The sequence below is a fragment of the Phyllobates terribilis genome, unplaced genomic scaffold (genome assembly GCF_046119375.1).
Source record: "Phyllobates terribilis strain yellow unplaced genomic scaffold, ASM4611937v1 Scaffold_2__4_contigs__length_985480577, whole genome shotgun sequence".
NCBI lineage: Eukaryota > Metazoa > Chordata > Amphibia > Anura > Dendrobatidae > Phyllobates > Phyllobates terribilis.
Window position 1 is genome coordinate 454,384,160 of NW_027362762.1, and position 21,321 is coordinate 454,405,480.

The window sequence follows — 21,321 nt, forward strand, 5'->3', positions numbered from 1 at the left end:
CATTTTTTGCAGCTCTCTGAGCTTTGCTGTATTATAACAATATTGCACCACAGTCTGCCTGTGAGCTGGAAGCTGAAGCTGAGAGGAATCGGCAGATGTGTCAGGTATAATCACACACAGCTCTGCAGTGAGATCAGGAGAGCAGAGAGCGGCCATTACACATCATACTGGTAACAGCCCCTATTATTTAATATAAGATCTGGAGGCAGATTCTCATGGAGATCAGTGTCCTGCCCACAGTTTGGAACAGCTCATTTACATATAAAAAAAAACATTGATTTCTCTGGAATAAAATATCAGATCGCAGATATCAAGGTATCATTTTATTCAGCTTCCTATGACCTACATGCCCATATATACGGCTTAGGAGGATTGATCCTACTGACAGATTCCCTTTAAAGAGTGTGTTAGATCCGCTCACTTGGTTGCACATAGAGGTAGACACAGGAACACTGTCTCTTTAAATCTTCTGTTTATTAAGAGCACTGCATAAATCAAAGCAACATTAGCAAAACAAACACAACCTTCCTGGCCTAACAGGAAAAACAAAGTATAACATATGGCACTGTCCTTGTTGCTACAGGAAACTGCCCGCTTCGGGAACAAAACAAGCCAAGGTTTAGCTTTCCTTAATATGAACACCACAGCTCCAGAGCTTATGCCTCCAAGCCCACCCAACACCAAATGCTCTAAAAGGTTGGGAATTTATCCTCTGAGTTCCCCCTTTCTACAGGTGTTTAATCACCCTAGTACTAAGATGCTGGAACACTTTTTCTATGTTTATATTACTGGAGCTAATAATCTCAGTACTACACATCTTACCTTCAGTACTTTGCCAGTGACTTTGTGACAAGGTGTATTCACTTCTGGTACATTTGTAGCATATCCATTGGACACCCTGGAACCCTCTTCTATTTAGAGAATAATAACCTGTTGCTCTATGCTGTCAAGGTGAGGTGTTTGTGCATTTGCAGCTCTCTCAGTTGACTTTATTTACCAAGATTTCTGAGCAATTATGCTTGGCAATTTTCAGAATCAACATACAAAAAACTAAGTTAGCATCCTAAATATGTCAGACAGATCAGAAACTTTCCTCTAATTATCAGTATGTTTTTTTTTCTTTGGGAACTTGAACACCATAAGTTTCTTGAAAAATGCAGTTTAATAGAATCAGGGCTGCCACCAGGAACTTAAGGGCCCCATACTAGGGAAATTTTCGGGTCCCCTTGAGACTCCGCCCAGGCTCCACCCCAGCTCCGCCCTACAGTCCCACCACCCAATCTTGGAAAAACTCCACTTCTGCACCAATCGCACAATTACAGTTCCCATCGAACACATCACATACATAACCATCAGCTTTTGTTTAGGCCAAAATAATTTTTAAGCTGCCACCATGACAAGGTAGACACTTTTGGCCAGCTCCACTCTACGCTAACCTATTAAACATTTCTTAAAATACCCAATACTCTTTTTAGGTATATATATATATATATATATATATATATTTTTTTTTTTTTAAGGGAATATGTCACGTACATTTTTTAAAATGACCTATAATATCATATACAAGGGACAAATACCCTCACACCATAACCAGACCACATATTACCATCACATAGTGAGCGAATAATACTATGTACAAGGAACAAATACCACCACAGCATGACCAGACCACATATGACCACCACATAGTGACCAAATAATACCAAATACAAGGAACAAATACCACCACACCATGACCAGATCACATATTATCACCACATAGTGACCAAATAATACCACAATCAAGGAACAAATACTGCCACACCATGACTAGACCACATATTAGCACCACATAGTGACTGAATAATTGTTATGATCTGCTACAGAGACTAAGGAAAGAGAGGAGATCTGTCCCTACAATAGAACTAAACTAGATCCCTACGATGTAACGGGGAACCTGATCCTATGATCAGACCCGCTAAAGTCCTCGGCTAGTCTGAACGCAGACCTATAGATGTGAGGGAGGGATCCCTACAAGATCTAGGGACTGGGAAAAGTTGGACACCTCCTAGCAGAAATAGTAGCAGTCAAAGACAAACACACAACAAAAAGGCATAGGGGTCAGAAGACCTAGCAAAACTAACAGAGAACGGCAACAGAGCAACAAGCTAGCTCAACAGTAGTAAATACAAATGAAGTCCAGCAAAGCCAGGAGGGCGGAGCCGGATTAAATAGGCAAAATGGTCATGTGACCAGCAAACTAAAAAAAACCTAACAGGAGAGTTGTAACAGTACCCCCTCTTCTAAGAGGATCCTCCGGATCCCCTAGGCCCAGGCTTACCAGGAAACCTCCTGTGAAACGCTCGGACAAGTCTGGGAGCAGAAACATCATCCGCCCTCACCCATGAGTTATCCTCAGGTCCGAAACCCTTCCAAGCGACGAGATACTGCAAACTCCCTCTATACCGTCTAGAATTTAGGATGCGGGAAATTTCATATTCCCCGTCCTCCACCACCGGAGGAACAGTGGCAGAGGCGTCACCATCCGACACATCAGCTTTTTTCAACAGAGAAACATGAAACACCGGATTAATCCTCCAGGACGTAGGAACCTCCAGCCTAACAGCAGATTGGTTAACTATCTGAAGCACCTTAAAGGGCCCTACGAACTTGGGACCCAATTTTTTAGAAGGAATCCTCAATCGCAGATTCTTAGAGGACAACCAAACCATGTCACCAACAGCAAACAAAACCTCTTGCCGTTTCCTATCAAAGTACCTCTTAGATTTCTTGTTAGCCTCCTGAAGATTACCACGCACATCCGTCCAAACTCTCTCCAAATCACCGGAAAAACTCTCCTCCTCAGGCACAGCCGAAACCAATTTGGAAAATGACCCAAAAGACGGATGTCTCCCAGAACAACAAAAAAAAGGCGAACACCCAGCAGAAGAGGATGTATGGTTGTTAAGAGCAAATTCAGCAAGTGGCAGAAACTCAGACCACCCCTCTTGATTGTCTGCCACAAAACAACGCAAGAACTGCTCAACATCCTGGTTCTTCCTTTCTGTCTGGCCATTAGACTCAGGATGATATCCGGATGAAAACGACAAATGAACTCCCAACCTGTCACAAAAGGCACGCCAAAAACGAGCCACGAATTGAGGTCGCCTATCAGAAACAATGTCAGTAGGAACACCATGTAGTCTGACAATTTCCTTGACAAAGGCCTTGGCGAGTGTCTTAGCGCAAGGCAGTTTGATGAAGGGAACCAAGTGACACATCTTGCTAAAACGGTCCACGACCACCCAGATGACCGTAAAACCTTCAGAGGGAGGAAGGTCAGTAATAAAGTCCATAGCCAGATGTGTCCAAGGTGCACTAGGAACCTCCAGAGGGCAAAGCAACCCCGCAGCAGGAGCATGCGAACACTTGGATCTTGCACACACAGTACATTGGCGCACCCACTTAATGACTTCCTTCTGCCATCCAGGCCACCAAAAACTGCGACCCACAAGTCTCTTGGTCTCAGAAATTCCTGGATGACCTGCCAACTCATGACACTCAACAAACAAATCTCTCCTAAAGGTCCTAGGCACAAACAACCTCCCATGGGGAGTGTTAGATGGGGCATTCTCCTGTGCTTTAAGAATCTCATCCTCCAAAACGGAGTCCAAAGCAGCAATCACAACACCTTCTTGTAAAATGGTCTCCTCTTCCTCCTCAACACCGACCATGGGAGAAAAGCTGCGAGACAAAGCATCCGCTTTAACATTCTTGGTACCCGGGATGTAAGTAACGGAAAAATTAAACCGCGAGAAAAAAAGTGCCCACCTAGCCTTACGGGCATTCAAGCGCTTGGCAGCATCAAGATAGATCAGATTTTTATGATCAGTGAAAACCTGAATGGGAAATTCAGCACCTTCCAAGAGATGACGCCAGTGTTCAAATGCGAGTTTAATCGCCAGCAATTCCCGATTACCAATATCGTAATTAAGTTCAGTCTCGGAAAATTTTTTTGAAAAAAAGGCACAGGGATGTACTCCATCCTTGTTTTCCTGAGACAACACCGCACCAACCCCCACCGAAGAAGCATCAACCTCAACCAAAAACGGCTTAGTCACATCAGGCTGCATAAGGATGGGAGCAGAGCTGAACCTCTCCTTTAAAAACACAAAAGCTTCAATGGCCTCAGAAGTCCACTGAACCGCATTAGCACCTTTCCTGGTGAGATCGGTCAGCGGTTTGACAATAATAGAAATTTTTTTTATGAATTTTCTGTAATAATTGGCGAAACCCAAAAACCTCTGTATCGATTTCAAACCAATAGGCCTAGGCCATTCCTGCACAGCTTGAACTTTAACCGGGTCCATCTCAAAACCTTCACTGGAGATAATGTAGCCCAAAAAACTAATTCTCTGTACAGCGAACTCACATTTCTCCAGCTTAGCAAAAAGCGAATTGTCCATTAATAACTGTAATACCTCACGTACGCTCCGCCAATGAGACTCCAGATCCGGCAAATAAATCAAAATGTCATCCAAATACACAACCACATTTTTGCCGATTAAAGGTCTAAGGATATCATTAATAAGATTCTGAAAAAATGCTGGAGCATTGGTGAGACCAAAAGGCATAACCAGATTCTCAAAATGACCCACAGGAGTGTTAAAAGCAGTCTTCCATTCATCACCCTCCTTCATGCGCAACAAATTGTATGCCCCCCGGAGATCAATTTTAGAGAACCACTTGGCCCCCACTAACTGGTTAAATAAATCAGGAATCAATGGCAGTGGGTAAGGATTGCATACAGTAATTTTATTAATCTCACGAAAGTCCAGACAAGGACGTAAACCGCCATCTTTTTTTTTTTACAAAAAAAAATCCAACAGCCACAGGAGACTTGGAAGGCCTAATGTGACCGGCGGCCAAGCTTGTCTGTATGTATTCTTCCAAAGCCTTTCTTTCAGGAATAGTAAGATTAAATAAACGACTCTTAGGAAGAGTCGCGCCAGGGACAAATTCAATGGTACAATCATAGTCTCTATGGGGAGGCAAAACCTGCGACTCCTCCTCAGAAAAAACTCTCCAAAAATCCTGAATAGGTACAGGCAATTCCCCTCTATCCACAGCAGCAATGCGCCCGTTACAACACTTGTCATAACACTTAGGGCTCCAGGACTTAATTTCATTGGTAGACCAATCCAGTACAGGATTGTGCAATTTTAACCAGGGTAACCCCAATATTACTGGAGAAGGCAAATTATCCAATACCACCAAATCCAAATTCTCTTGATGAATACCATTAATAGTGAGGAGAAATTCACAGACCTTGTGAGTAACACTCTTCAAGGGAGAGCCATCGACAGAAACCACAGCAATAGGGGATGACAAAGTTTTAGGTTCTAATCTAAGTTTTTCCAAGAATCCCCCATCAATCACATTCAGAGTAGATCCACAATCCACAAATACCCGAAATTCAATTAATTCATCCTGAGCAGCAGTAGTGGCAGATAGGAATACTCCCTTAGAATTTAAACAGGCAATACGAGCATAACTGAACTGACCATTTTTTTTTCTTTCTTCTTACGAAGCACACAGCTCTTAATAAAATGACCAGAATTTCCGCAATAGAAACACAAGCCTTCAGAAAGTCTGCGGTCTTTTTCCTGAGAGCGGGGTGCCATCGCCCCAATTTCCATCGGCTCTCCATTGTCAGCACAGAACCTCTCAGGACTCGAAGCTGACATAGCAGAGGATTTGCTCTCATTAACCCTTTAACGCAGTCTCCTGTCCACCCGTATAGCTAATTGCATTGCCTCCTGCAAGTTTCCAGGTGTGGGATAAGCAATCAGTAAATCCTTTACCCTTTCACATAGCCCTGCAAGAAGCAAGCTTTTCAAAGCAGAATCGTTCCACCCCACCTGGGCAGACCACCGACGGAAGTGAGAACAATATTTTTCCACATTACCTGATCCCTGCCTCAAACGTCTTAATTCAGACTCAGCAGATGAGACACGATCAGGATCATCGTTCAACAAACCCAAAGCAGAAAAAAAACTATCCACTGATCTAAAGCACGGATCACTAGGTTGGAGAGAGAAGGCCCATCCCTGAGGATCTTTGCGCAAAAGTGACATTATGATCCCTATGCGCTGTGATTCATCACCAGAGGATCCGGGTCTCAAACGAAAATATAATAGACAAGCATTTTTAAAAGAAAAAAAATCTTGTTGTTCGCCAAAAAATAGATCAGGCAGACGTACCTTAGGTTCCACAAAATGCGCTCCAGAACAGCTACTCACGTGTTGTTGGAGCTTGGTCACCTCCAGAGAGAGTCCCTGCAAGCGTTGAGCCAAATCTTGCACCGAGACCATGATGGAAAACTGGAGGTCTTTCCTTAGAGAAATTTTTTTATTTTTTTTTTATGGCTGGACTTACTGTTATGATCTGCTACAGAGACTAAGGAAAGAGAGGAGATCTGTCCCTACAATAGAACTAAACTAGATCCCTACGATGTAACGGGGAACCTGATCCTGTGATCAGACCCGCTAAAGTCCTCGGCTAGTCTGAACGCAGACCTATAGATGTGAGGGAGGGATCCCTACAAGATCTAGGGACTGGGAAAAGTTGGACACCTCCTAGCAGAAATAGTAGCAGTCAAAGACAAACACACAACAAAAAGGCATAGGGGTCAGAAGACCTAGCAAAACTAACAGAGAACGGCAACAGAGCAACAAGCTAGCTCAACAGTAGTAAATACAAATGAAGTCCAGCAAAGCCAGGAGGGCGGAGCCGGATTAAATAGGCAAAATGGTCATGTGACCAGCAAACTAAAAAAAAACTAACAGGAGAGTTGTAACAATAATACCACATACAGTACAGACCAAAAGTTTGGACACACCTTCTCATTTAAAGATTTTTCTGTATTTTCATGACTTTGAAAATTGTACATTCACACTGAAGGAATCAAAACTATGAATTAACACATGTGGAATTATATACTTAACAAAAAAGTGTGAAACAACTGAAAATATGTCTTATATTCTAGGTTCTTCAAAGTACCCACCTTTTGCTTTGATGACTGCTTTGCACACTCTTGGCATTCTCTTGATGAGCTTCAAGAGGTGGTCACCGGAAATGTTTTTCACTTCACAGGTGTGCCCTGTCAGGTTTAATAAGTGGGATTTCTTGCCTTATAAATGGGGTTGGGACCATCAGTTGTGTTGTGCAGAAGTCTGGTGGATACACAGCTGATAGTCCTACTGAATAGACTGTTAGAATTTATATTATGGCAAGAAAAAAGCAGCTAAGTAAAGAAAAACGAGTGGCCATCATTACTTTAAGAAATGAAGGTCAGTCAGTCCGAAAAATTGGGCAAACTTTGAATGTGTCCCCAAGTGCAGTTGCAAAAACCATCAAGCGCTACAAAGAAACTGGCTCACATGAGGACCACCCCAGGAAAGGAAGACCAAGAGTCACCTCTGCTTCTGAGGATGAGTTTATCTAAGTCACCAGCCTCAGAAATCGCAGGTTAACAGCAGCTCAGATTAGAGACCAGGTCAATGCCACACAGAGTTCTAGCGGCAGACACATCTCTTCAACAACTGTTAAGAGGAGACTTTGTGCAGCAGGCCTTCATGGTAAAATAGCTGCTAGGAAACCACTGCTAAGGACAGGCAACAAGCAGAAGAGACTTGTTTGTGCTAAAGAGCACAAGGAATGGACATTAGACCAGTGGAAATCTGTGCTTTGGTCTGATTAGTCCAAATTTGAGATCTTTGGTTCCAACCACCGTGTCTTTGTGCGACGCAGAAAAGGTGAACGGATGGACTCTACATGCCTGGTTCCCACCGTGAAGCATGGAGTAGGAGGTATGATGGTGTGGGGGTGCTTTGCTGGTGACACTGTTGGGGATTTATTCAAAATTGAAGGCATACTGAACCAGCATGGCTACAACAGCATCTTGCAGTGGCATGCTATTCCATCCGGTTTGCATTTAGTTGGACCATCATTTATTTTTCAACAGGACAATGACCCCAAACACACCTCCAGGCTGTGTAAGGGCTATTTGACCAAAAAGGAGAGTGATGGAGTGCTACGCCAGATGACCTGGCCTCCACAGTCACCAGACCTGAACCAAATCGAGATGGTTTGGGGTGAGCTGGACCGCAGAGTGAAGGCAAAAGGGCCAACAAGTGCTAAGCATCTCTGGGAACTCCTTCAGACTGTTGGAAGACCATTTCCGGTGACTACCTCTTGAAGCTCATCAAGAGAATGCCAAAAGTGTGCAAAACAGTCATCAAAGCAAAAAGTGGGTACTTTGAAGAACCTAGAATATAAGACATATTTTCAGTTGTTTCACCCTTTTTTGTTAAGTATATAATTCCACATGTGTTAATTCTTAGTTTTGATGCCTTCAGTGTGAATGTACAATTTTCATAGTCATGAAAATACAGAAAAATCTTTAAATGAGAAGGTGTGTCCAAACTTTTGGTCTGTACTGTGCAAGGAACAAATACCTCCACACTGTGACCAGACCTTATATTGCCACCATATAGTGACCAAATACTACAATACTGATCACTAATAAAAAAACACAATACTAATATTACCATAAGTGCCATTATACACAGGAGCTCTGTACATAGTACAGTACACTGGTACAGGTAATACAGGGATCACCAGTGACATTATACACAGGAGCTCTGTATATAGTGTCAGTGTACAGGTAATACAGGGATCACCGATGACATTATACACAGGAGCTCTGTATACAGTGTAAGTGTAAACATACATCTAATCCAGCAACTTGATAGCTTTATGGGAACTGTTCCGGTAATGTCCACTTATCTGGCTATACTGGTCAGAAGTGAGTTCCCTAGTGCGGAAAGCTCTGGGCAATGAGATCTGTGTACTCCAATATCCTAATAATCAAATATCTTGTCTGTCGCATTGGGGGAATGAACTACTAGACAGGTTATAGATATTTTGACTGCTGCAAAATGCTTTATTTCTAAACAGTGGAAGCAAATTACTCTGCTGTCATCTGTGAAACTAATGAAAATTAGATACCTCAACACCATAATTAATGATAAAATGGGTATGTTTGACTCAATATGGACCACCTGAAATAGATATTGAATCACCAATCAGTAAGGACAAAGACCTTTTTTTCTATTTTGTTATAATCTACACTTTATTGTTTAGTGACTATTATGCTGTATTTACTGTACTTTATTTGCAGCCGTATTAAGATTTATTATTGTATTTTCCTGAACTTTCAAGACTGTCAGAGGCCCTTAGCTCAAAAAGGCTACCTCACACACACATGGTGCTAGCTGAAGAAACCCTGGCCTTCACACTGTTACCCCTTTAAAGGGATCTGGATTTACAATGTCCTTGGTTACTTCCATAGAGTGGCTAATGGGCGGGTAAGTGAGCTTGAGGGAAGAGTAGTCTAACTACTTGAGTCAGTAACCGGAGTGATAGAACAAAGGATTGAATCAGTAATCAAAAGCCGAAGTCAGAGCAATGGCCAAGTCAGATACCTGTTAGTTAATTATAATTTAGTTGAACAGGCCTAGGTAAGGATAGGGGTGATAACAGAATCAGATAATGTCAAGGTACAAGACATATGTATAACTCGATCATCAGTACCATTAGCATGTGTGTCACCCCAGGCCTGGATGCCACAAATATTAAAGGCTGTGTCTGAGAGCAGGAGGGAGGTTCCCTGGTCAGGGACCATTAGCACGCAGCACCTCCTGTCCCAGGCCAGTAGGGGGAGCAGGCTGCCCCTATAAAAGCTGGAACTGGGGCAGGGTTAGAGAGACCAGAACCCACTTCTGAAGTGACCAGAAGGGTTCCTTAGAGGAAGGGACAGGTCAGCAGCAGCTGAGGAGTCCGTGAGGCAGAGGAGAGACTGCGAGCCAGGGACAAAGGCGACGAGAGCCGGTCCTGGCTGAGAGAATCACCACCGGACATTGGGGTCCGAGGCTGTCAGGGTTGCAAGCCCAGCAGCAGAGAACCAACCCGCGAGGGATTTCAGGTCCCATGGCCTAAGAAGCCTGGAGGCTCCGCCACACAGAGGGACCAGTACAGCAGGAGAAAGCAAAAGGTACCTAAGGCCCGAGTCGCAAGCCATGCAGGCAAAGTACACGGCCTGCTCAGGGACATGGGCTATTACACCACGAAGATGGGGATAGTCAGAAAGAGCATAGAGAGAACGGTAGGCCTACACACTCACCATGACCAGTGGGGCTTGCCCGAATGCTCTCAGATACCCAGGCCCACTCGTAACCGGTACTCCTGTTGGGTCAGTAATAACATCTGCAATAAAGACCCTGGACTGTTTGAAGCGGACTCTGAACTCTTACTATTGCGGCCTGCACTATCACCCCCAGCATTCACCTACACTTCCCTGAGGCTACACTCTTCCCGTGGGGAGTTATCCTACCCCTGTGCTGCACACCAACACCAGCCTCAGCGGTCTGCCTCGCAGCGGCGGTCATCCCTGACCGCAATCCACGGGTGGCGTAGTCGGACATTCAAAACACTGATAAATAGACTGCCACAATTTGGTCTGACCACCCTGAGCCACGGGATCGGGTTGCCACTACTACCCCCAGCATCGCATAGAAGCCCGGTTCCGGGTGCCCCACGGCCCAGGGGGCGAGTCACATGCTTCTATGACAAAGGGCCATTAATGGCTTGAAGTGCGTTGGAGATACTGCTACTGTTTGTGGCACTGATCCATTTTGTAATTTTAATTTGAAGAAATTAAGCTTGAATGATTTTATAATTTTATAGATGCTGGCCTGACTTCCTGTTCACATCAACTCTAGCTCGGAAACCAGCCGTGCATCTATTTTATACTGGGTGCACTGATGCATTTTACCTTCACAGGATTCTCAGTACAGCCAAACACCAGAGCCCAGGGAGTTACCAGGTACAATAACTGGCAACTTCAGCAGTATGCTGGGAGCTTAAGTAGGGTGTGGTACTGCCCCATTAGCCAGTAAGCTAAATAGGAGCTAAATACACCTGCTGGGCTGCCAGAGAGCACACACCCATTAGTCTGACTGAACAGAACCACAGGTCTCAGCCAAACTAATCCAAGGCTGGACAGCGTCAGTGCTCTCCAAAGATGCTGTGTTTAACGTCTCTTCCATCACCGTAAAGATGCGTGGCACTCCTGGTTCGTGTTTGCAGAAGTAGGGTTCCATCCCACATCAAACGTATATGAAGAACTTGGCACTCCAAAATCGGTTGCAGATACAAAACTTCTTTTTTATTACATAAGCAATCAACTGTAAAGATTTTTGTGACGTTTCAATTTTTAACAACAGACCTTCATCATATACAGATTGCAGATAGTTGAAGTATGCATCAAGTAAGGGTTATAGAGGCAGCGCCATAGTCTGGCAAAGAACTTGCTTGTTGGTGTTTGCGCAAGGTTAAGTGACAAGCTTTATATACTTCTCTTCCATCAACCAGTGCCCTGTAGTTGGACAGATGCCTGTCAAGTGTGATAGTAACTTCTTGCTGTGGGACAGCATTCAAAGGATGTGAGATTGAGCTTCAGGAATGACTCTCGAGAAAAGAGACAACCAACAACTGTTTGGAGGCCAGGGCCACACAACTGGAAAGCGTAGTCTCACTGCAAAGTGGGTGAAGAGCAAACCCGTGGAGAATGGAGGTCCACTTAGAGATACTCCCTAAGAAAAGGGTGACATTGGGTTACCCCTTCTGAATCAGTTTAGGGGACGTACCCTGGAGATGTTGTGTACGTGCCCCTGGACAATGTTGAGTACACAGCAGTGTGTGTTTAGCTGCCTATAGAAAGAAGATATATTTATTCACAATTAACTGAACTTAGCTGACATTCATGGGAAAACATTCCATCGTTGGCATTTTGCAGGCATATTCACAGGATTTACGTTGATAAAATGACAGGGCAAGGAGGAAAACACTGAAGGCACATTATAAAAAGTGAACATTAAGAAATACATAGTTTGGTGTCTTCAATATTATTTCTTCAGATCTGGCTTTTTCTAACTTACTCAATTTGATCAGAGAGACCACTGTAGATGTCATCATCTGCTTCATAATCCTCCGAAGGGAACGGCCTGAGAACAAACAGCACATGTCATATGATCATTGTATAACGTTTCATTGTTACCTTTTTTAAGTGTCACTGTAAAAAAACAAAGCAAAAGATAAACCATAGCAATAAGCTAACATGCAGTACTTACGAAAGACCTTTACTTTGTGCAACCTGTGTCCAGGATAACATAGACAGTGTGTTGATAACCTAAAATAAAGTGAAAAGATAGAAATGTTAATATTCTTCTAATCTAATACTAAAAAAACTTGAAGAGCTTCTTAAAACAGCCAATCACATTTCTCTTTTCAATTTTTCTTATGAATCAATGAATAGACAAATGATAAATCTAAAATGTGATTGGTTGGTATTGACAACTGCTCACATTTTCTTGGTGCTACTTTTTGAGCACAAAGTGAATGCTCAGTTTAGAGAGTGGCCAATTTTACAAGGTTTGTATTGTGATAAAATGACCTATTGTTTGAGGCCAACCGATCTGTGTTGTCTTCAGTGTGCTGCATCCAATTTTGGTCCATATATCAATTTATACAATCCTTGTTGCATCCGTTTTTATTTTCTAGTATGAAAAAAAAAATGTCTTGTCCACTTCTAACCATTCGACAATAAAATATGGACAGCACATGGATGTATTGTTTTTTTTTCCCACATGGTCACTTACTTGCATTGGCAAGTTTGATCCACAACACGGATTGAAGGGGAACAATATCTCAGTTTTTTTTTGTTTGTTTTTTTACACATAATCAGATCGATATAAAGAGGCCATGATCAAGTACAAAAAAACCTCATGTGTGAAAGAACCCTAAGAATTTTTTTTTACATGCTAAAAATTATTTCTTATATCCTTATCAATATTAAAAATAATCCGGAAATCTTCAGTTTTGTCAATTCAGCCCTGTTTGGCTGATACTTTCTGTTTTGCAGAGATCTTCAAGAAGATTATGAACTCTTTAGGTGCTTCACAGAAATTAAAGCAATGTAGAGGGAAAATAATGAAAATGTTACTTTTTCACACAAAAAATATTGCTTTAGCCCCAAATTTTGCATTTTCAAAAGGATACCAGGACAAAATTGACCTTATAATTTGTTGTTCAATTTCTCCTGAGTGCACAGATACCCCATATGTGGTGGAGAATTACTGTTTTTGCACACAGCAAGGCTCGGACTTTTGAGGCACAAAATTGGCTGCAATAGATGGCGGACATTTTGGATTTGCAGAGCCCCTGATATGACTAAACAGTGGAAACACGCCAAAAGTGACCATATTTTATTTTTTAGACTACACCCCTAAATTAACTTATCCATAGATGTGGTGAGCACCTTGACCCTACAGGTACTTCACAGATTTTTATAATGTTGAGCTGTGAAAATGAAAAAATACATTTTTCCTGCAAAAATGTTGCTTTAGCCCCAATTTTTTCCTTTTCACAAGAGTAACAGGAGAAAATGGACCCAGAAATGTGTTGTGTGATTTCTCCTGAGCGTGCTGATACCTCATATGTGGTGGAAAACTACTGTTTGGGCACACGGCAGGGCTTGGAAGGGAAGAAGCGTCAATTAAATTCTGGAGTGCAATTGTGGCTGAAATAGATTGCGGATGCCATGTCACATTTGAAGAGCCCCTGACATGCTAAAACAGCAGAAACCCCCACAAGTGACCCTATTTTGAAAACTACTCCTCTTGAGGAATTCATCTAGCGGTGTAGTGAGCATTTTTAACCCTCAGGAGATTCACAGAATTGTACAACATTGGGCTGAGTCAAGGGAAAATTACCATTTTTTTCCACTAAAATGTTGTTTTGGCCCCAAGTTTTTAATTTTCAAAAGGGATAAAAGAAGAAAATGAATAGTACAATTTGTTATGCAATTTCGCCTGAGTACGCCAATACCACATATGTGGTCAAAAACTACTTTTGAAGCACAGTGCACAGCTCAGAATGGAAGGAGCTCCATTTTGGAGTTTAGATTTTGCTGGAATGATTTGCAGGTGCCACGACCCACTGGAAGAGGCATTGAGGTGCCAGAACAGCAAAAAAAACCTTCCCCATAAATGACCCCATTTTACAAACTACATCTCTCAATGAATTCATCTAAAGGTGCAGTGATCAAATTGGCACCATGTGTGTGTCACAGAATTTTATACCATGGGGGAGTAAAAAAAAAAATTACATTTTTACCACTAAAATTTTGTTTTAGCCCTAGGTTTTACATTTTCACGCAGAGAAATTGGTAAAAATGGCACCAAAATTTATCACACAATTTCTGCTGAATGTGGCAATACCAAATATGTGGCTGTTCAGCACTGCTTAGTCCCACGGCGAGACTCAGGAGGGAAGGAGCGCTATTTGACTCTAGGAGAACAAATTATCATAGAATAGTTTGTGAACTCCATATACAGAGCCCCTAAATGCCATTGTTGTACCCATACATTGTGCCCATCTCGTGTTTCTGGAGATATTTATGCCGTCAATTCAGCGAGCTTTAATCGCTACTTAGATGCCAAACGTGAATTCTAAATGTCGTTTAGGCACACTGTGGGGTTCAGGAGGGATGGGACTTTTGGATTTTGGAAGCCAGAATATGCTTGGTTTCTTTTGGGGGGTGAGGAGCCATTTCACTTTTCCAGAGACTTTGTGATACCAGTAACATAGAAGCCCCCTATATTTCCATTGACAAATGACAGACCTGAGTGGGGACTTGCTTTTTTGTGTGGATTGAATTGAAGCTTTTATTGGAAACATTTTGGATCACATTTATCTTGTGCGCTACCCTGAGCACTTTACATCGGGGTTTCCATCTAAATCTCCAAATGATGTGATTCAGATGACACCTCTGAGGGTTCCATTCACTACAATAAGGCAGCAGAGTTACTCTGGACTCCGTCTGGCCTCTGTTCAGCGGTGTCCTTTTCAGAGGTGCAGAAAACTGGGTCCGACTGCGCTTTTATGCACGCTTAAAAAGACGGACACTGTCGGATCATAGGCCGGACAGTGTCCACAGTGTCTCCATCTGCCTCATTTTGTAAATCTTCCACTGGGTGTTCTGTCTGAATCACATGTTTCAGAGATTTACTTGGAAAAACTCTGATGTAAGCACTCAGCGTAGAGCGCAGGATAAATGTGATCCAAACCTTACTCCGATCTTTGAGAGGTAGAATGAACAATTCAACCGCAGGTCAATAATTAGTTCTATTTATTTTTTATGTTGTTCCTCAGGCAGTATAAGTGATTAGATGACTTTATTCTTCGGGTCGGTGCGATTACAGAGAAACTACTATAACACAATAAAAGCGCTTTTTCTTGCAAAAAAAAAGTTTTGCATCGCTATAGTAACATAGTAACATAGTTTGTAAAGCCGAATAAAGACTTGCGTCCATCAAGTTCGACCTGTTAGTTCTGTAATTGCTAAAGTTGATCCAGAGGAGGGCAAAAACCCCAAATGATTTGGCCAATCTTCACCTGAGGAAAAATTCCCTCCCGACTCTGAAACCAGCAGTCAGAATAAATCCCTGTATCAACCTACTATTTTATTTTATTTTTAAGTATATGCTGAAATCTGCCTGGTATCTAGAAATGCATCCAGTCCCCTCTTGAACTGGTGTAGTGAATCTGACATTACCGTCTCCTCACTCAGTGAATTCCATATTCTCACTGCTCTTACTGTAAAGAACCCCTTCCTATGCTGGTGCTGAAACCTTTTCTCTTCCAGTCTTAGTGAGTGCCCTCTTGTTACCGTAATATCCCTCCTTTTGAACAAATCCCGGGCAAGGTCTCTATACTGTCCCCTAACATATTTGTACACATTTATTATGTCCCCCCTCAACCTTCTCTTTTCCAGGCTGAATAGTCCTAGTTTTGCCAACCTCTCTGGGTATTGCAGTACCTCCATTCCCTTTATTAATTTTGTTGCCCTCCTTTGTACCTTTTCAAGCTCATTTATATCCTTTCTATATATTGGGGCCCATAACTGAGCACAGTATTCCAAGTGTGGTCTGACCAGTGCTTTGTACAGTGGAAGAACAATTTTCTCATCCTTTGCAGCTATACCTCTTCTGATACATCCCATTACCCTGTTTGCCCTTACAGCAGCGGCCTGACTTTGGGCACTCCAATTTAGTTTGCTATCAATCAAGATGCCCAAGTCCTTCTCCATCTCTGAATTCCCCAATGATTTCCCATTCAGTGAGTACTGGTGACTTCCATTTTTCCTTCCCATATGTATGACCTTACATTTCTCCTCGTTAAACCTCATTTGCCATTTAATGCTCCACCTACCCAGCTTATCCAAATCCCTCTGTAGGTCTGCACTGTCCTCTTTTGTATTAATTGTTTTACATAACTTTGTGTCATCTGCAAATATTGATATTTTACTATTTATCCCATTGACTATGTCGTTAATAAAGATATTAAATAACATTGGGCCTAGTACAGACCCCTGTGGTACCCCACTAGTGACGCTTACCCAATCTGAGTATATTCCATTTATAACCACCCTCTGCCTTCTATCCTTTAGCCAGTTAGCTACCCACTTGCAGACATTTTCCCCCAACCCCATCATTCTCATTTTGTATACCAACCTATTATGTGGCACGCTATCGAACGCTTTTGAGAAGTCGAGATACACGACATCCACTGGTTCCCCCTGATCTACTCGAGAGCTAACCTCCTTGTAGAAGTCAATCAGGTTTGTTTGACAGGAGCGATTCCTCATGAATCCATGTTGGTTCGGGATTAAAAGATTATTAGCATCAAGATGCTCCGTAATTGCCTCTTTAATGAAGCTTTCAAAAATTTTGCCCACAACGGACGTCATACTGACCGGCCGATAGTTTCCGGCGTCACTTTTCGCTCCCTTTTTGAATATTGGCACTACATTCGCCTGTCGCCAATCAAGTGGCACAGACCCAGTCTCAACAGAGTCCTTAAATATAAGATATAACGGTCTGTCTATCACATTACTTAGTTCCCTTAGTACCCGTGGGTGTATGCCATCAGGTCCTGGTGATTTGTTTATTTTAATGTTACTGAGGCGTTTCTGTACCCCAGCTTGGGTTAGATTTGTCATACTTAGTGGAGGATTAAGTTTGTCACTTCTCATTTCGCCTGTTAGTTCTTTTTCCTTTGTGAAAGTTGTCGAAAAAAAAATATTTAATAGATTAGCTTTATCCTCATCTTTCTCTATGATTTTGCCTTCCTCACTTTTTATCGGTCCAATATTATCCGATTTAATCCTTTTACTATTTATATACGTAAAGAACAGTTTGGGATTTGATCTACTTTCCCTAGCAATACGTCTCTCTGTTTCCTCCTTCGCTATTTTTATTTGTTTTTTACAGGTTCTCGTTTTTGCCTTGTAACACATTAGTGCCTCCTTACTGTTTTCCTGTTTTAATCTCTTGAATGCCTCTTTTTTGCTATTTAACGCCCCTTTTACGTTCTTGTTCAACCATATTGGTTTCCTCTTATTTCTGGCCCTTTTATTTTGACATTTATAATTTTTCTATATTCCTGCTGACAGAGTCATGTGAGGGCTTGACTTTTTGTGGGACGCGTTAACGTTCTTATTGGTATGATGAAAAATAATAGTTTTTTATTTATATTTTTTACAGTGTTCACTGAAGTGGTTAATTAGTGTAAAAATTTTATAGATCGGGTCATTCCGAACGTGGCAATACCAAATATGTGTACTTTTTTCCAGCATTTTCAGTTGACAGGAGGATGCGCCTATCAGTTATTATGCCCCCAGCGTCGCTAAAAACCAACTCTGACAAAATGCTAGTGGCTGGGCAGGCCGGCACCTCCAAGGCCTAAAGCAACAGTTCATGGCATGTGTCCAGCTTGGATACCCAATAGTTGTACGGCACAGAGGAATCACAGAGGACGCTGCTAACGTTGGCTAGGTATTCCTTAAACATCTTCAAAAACTGTTCCCTCCTTGTCAGACTACCCCACGCATCAGGGCCTGGGCGCTAGGAGGGTCTAATAGAACTGTCCCAGACCTTGGTAGTGTTCTCCGCCTCTGTTGGACCTCGTGTGTGTCTCCCTTATCTCTTCTCCTCGGTTGCCCAAAAATTTATGACCTCTGCCACCTGCATTATCAGATGGGAATTTTTGTACTAATTATTTGACTAGGGCCTTTTGATATTGCACCATTTTATTAGCCCTCTCCACAGCAGGAAGGAGAGATGGAAAGTTCTTCTTGTAGTATGGGTCGAGAAGGGCAAACAACCAGTAGTCAGTATTGGCCAAAATGCATATAATGCGAGAGTCACGGGAAAGGCAGCGGGACATAATGTCAGCCATGTGTGCCAGACTCCCAACAGGCAAGACTTTCCTGTCCCCACCAGAAGTACAACTCTCCATCACTTCTTCTTCTCTCTGCTCCTCCTCTCCTGCTTTTTAGCCCATCCACGCTGAACAGACAGGATGAAGCTGATGTGGGTAGTACCCTCTGTAGTGCAGGCAACCATCTCCTGTTCCTCCTCCTCCTTAGCCTCATCCTCCTCATTATCAACCAATCAGCACTGAGTCAGATGAGATGAGGCTGGGCTGGGTAGTATCACCCTGTGTTCTTTTTTCCTCCATCTCCTGGTCCACATGCAAAGCTTCCTCTTTAATTGTGAGCAACTGGCGTTTGAGTAGACAAAGAAGTGGGATGGTTACGCTGATTATGGTGTCAATGTCTCTCACCATCATGGTTGATTCCTCAGAGTTTTGTAGAACCTCACAGATGTCAGACATCCATGCCCACTCGTCAGTTGTTATGTGTGGAGGCTGACCTGAATATCGATGGGCATGTAGTAGCTGGTATTCAACTACTGTCTTCTGCTGCTCACAAAGACTTGCCAACATGTGTAATGTGGAGTTCCAGTGCGTGGTCAAGTCGCACTCCAGTCGGTGAGCTGGCACTTGCAAGCACTGCTGCAGCACTGCCAGACCAGCGGCACCTGTAGCTGACTTGCGGAAATGGGCGCACACGAGGCGTACCTTCACAAGTAGCTCAGGCAAATCTGGGTAGGTAAACAGAAACTGCTGAACCACCAAGTTGAGCACATGGGCAAGGCAAGGTATGTGTGTGAGCTTGCCAAGCTTCAGAGCCGCCACCAGGTTATGGCCATTATCACACACGACCATGCCTGGTTCTAGGGTCAGCAGCAAGAGCCACAGATCTGTCTGGTCTGTTATACCTTTCCACAATTCTGTGGCAGTGTGTTGTTTGTCACCTAAACAAATTAGTTTCAGCAGAGCCGGTTGCCGTTTCACCGAGGCAGTGCTGCAGTGCTTCCAGCCTGCAACTGATATGGACGACTTGCTCCAAGATGAGGATCCCAAAGATGGAGGAGGGGGTGCAGGAACTGGTGGAGGAAATCCTGAAGGAACTAGGGCCTGCAATTCTTGTCGTCGGTAGCATGTGTGCTGTCCCAGGGTCCGACTCAGTCCCGGCCTCCACAAGGTTGACCCAGTGTGCTGTCAGGGAAATGTAGTGTCCCTAGCCACAAGCACTTGTCCACATGTCGGTCGTTAAGTGGACCATCCCAGTAAATGCGTTGGTCAGAGCACGGGTGATGTTATGGGACCCGTGCTGGTGAAAGGCGGAGATAGAACACTGGGAAAAATAGTGATGGCTGGGGACCGAGTACCAAGGGACAGTTGCTGCCATGAGGTTATAGAAAGCATCAGTGTCCACAATCCTAAATGGCAACATTTCCAGGGCAAGCAGTCTGAAAATGTGCCCGATTAGTGTTGGGGGCCTGTTGGTGGGTGGCTGGGTAATTTTGTTTGCATTCCAAGGCCTGGGGTAGGGACAATGAATTGGACGTGATTGCTGATGGTGTGTCACGGGTGTGTCAGAGGTGACAGACAGTCGCCCTGCAGTTAGTTGCAAGAGATCTCTACGTTTGGCATTACAAACATCTTCCTAGAGGCTGGCTGTCTCTAGGACCCAGCGGCTACCTCCTTCTGGCTAATTAGCTCCCTGGCCTGGGTGTATAAGTACCTGGTGTGTCTGAGAGGGAGGTGCCGGCGATATTCATTACTACTTGTGAGGCTTAGCAAGAGCAGTACTTCGTCCTCTCTGGAGCTTGAGGCCGTGAGCACATTTGTTTGGAGTCGTCTAAAGCTAAGCAATTCCCCCATTTGTCTACCCTTGTTGTCTATAGAGTTTAGTGGAGATTGACTAGTGCTCATCTCCTTCCTTCCCTAGCCTTAGCCATACGCCAGGGAAAGTCAGGGCAAGGCACGTGTGCAGCGATTGGTAAAGAGCCAATATAGGGACAGTAGTTGAGACAGGGTGACACTAGTCCAGACAAGGAGGTCTCCACTCCCCCTTTCCCTAGTGTCTGGGCTCCCTTTCCCTCTTCCCGCTGTGTTAAGTCTTTCCCACACCTTGCGTGACATGGTGCTTGCAAATGTGCAACAACAGGTGCAGGGTGGGAAGCATCCACCCCTGCATCATGGACAGGAGATTGGCAAACATGTAGCACAGGGGAAGAGGCAGTGGTGTCACCTGCAGACACTGATTGTGGACCCAGGTGTTGGGCCCACACATTCCGGTGATTTAATAACATGTGCCTGAGCGTGCTGGTAGTGGTCAGGCTGGTACTGGTCAGGCCCCTGCTGATCTTGGTACGGCACAGATTGCAAATGACCATTCTTTTATCGTATGCACTTTCTTTAAAAAAGCACCAGACTGTTGAACACATAACCCTTGGCCTGGGAACTTGTCGTGTGTGGGTGCTCTGGGGAACAGTTGCCCACCTTATCCCTCTGGCCACCCCATTGCCTCTTCCTGCCTGTTGTGGTGCTGCGGATGCATCTCTCACTATGCTGCTGTCCTCGCTCTGCATGGCAGCTTCCCAGGTTGGATCAGTGACTTCATCGTCCACCTCCTCGTCTTCCACTTCCGCACTCTGGCCCTCCTGACTTGTTGACTTAACAATATCACTTGGTGGCAACTGTGTCTCATCATCATCTACAGTGCTGTGCAAATTTATTGGGACAAAGCATTTTTTATGTAAAATCGTAAGTTGGTTACCAGTCAGTGATTCAAACCAGTTTTAACTGCTTTGAACAGGTGTCAGTGTACAACCGTGAGTAACAAAATGTGGTTTGACTGGTTTTAGTCAGAAAATAACAGCTAGCTGCCCCCTCAGCTTCAGTTGAGAGCTTGTTTCTGTGAGGAGTGGTTTAGTGTATTTTTTCTCCATGCCACAATTACAA

The 21,321-nt window shown here is 43.5% G+C and overlaps 1 protein-coding gene across 4 annotated transcripts in view; it reads right to left on the reverse strand.

The window, feature by feature from the left end:
* The window catches only part of VAV1 (vav guanine nucleotide exchange factor 1), a 156,940-nt gene that overhangs the window by 80,880 nt on the left and 54,739 nt on the right, over positions 1–21,321 (reverse strand). For all 4 annotated transcript variants that reach the window (XM_073665646.1, XM_073665644.1, XM_073665647.1 and 1 more), the window contains exons 3-4: positions 12,237–12,295; positions 12,045–12,110 (exon numbers count right to left, since the gene is read on the reverse strand). In XM_073665646.1, coding sequence (XP_073521747.1) covers positions 12,045–12,110; positions 12,237–12,295 — 125 coding nt within the window. The remainder of the gene's footprint in view (positions 1–12,044; positions 12,111–12,236; positions 12,296–21,321) is intronic.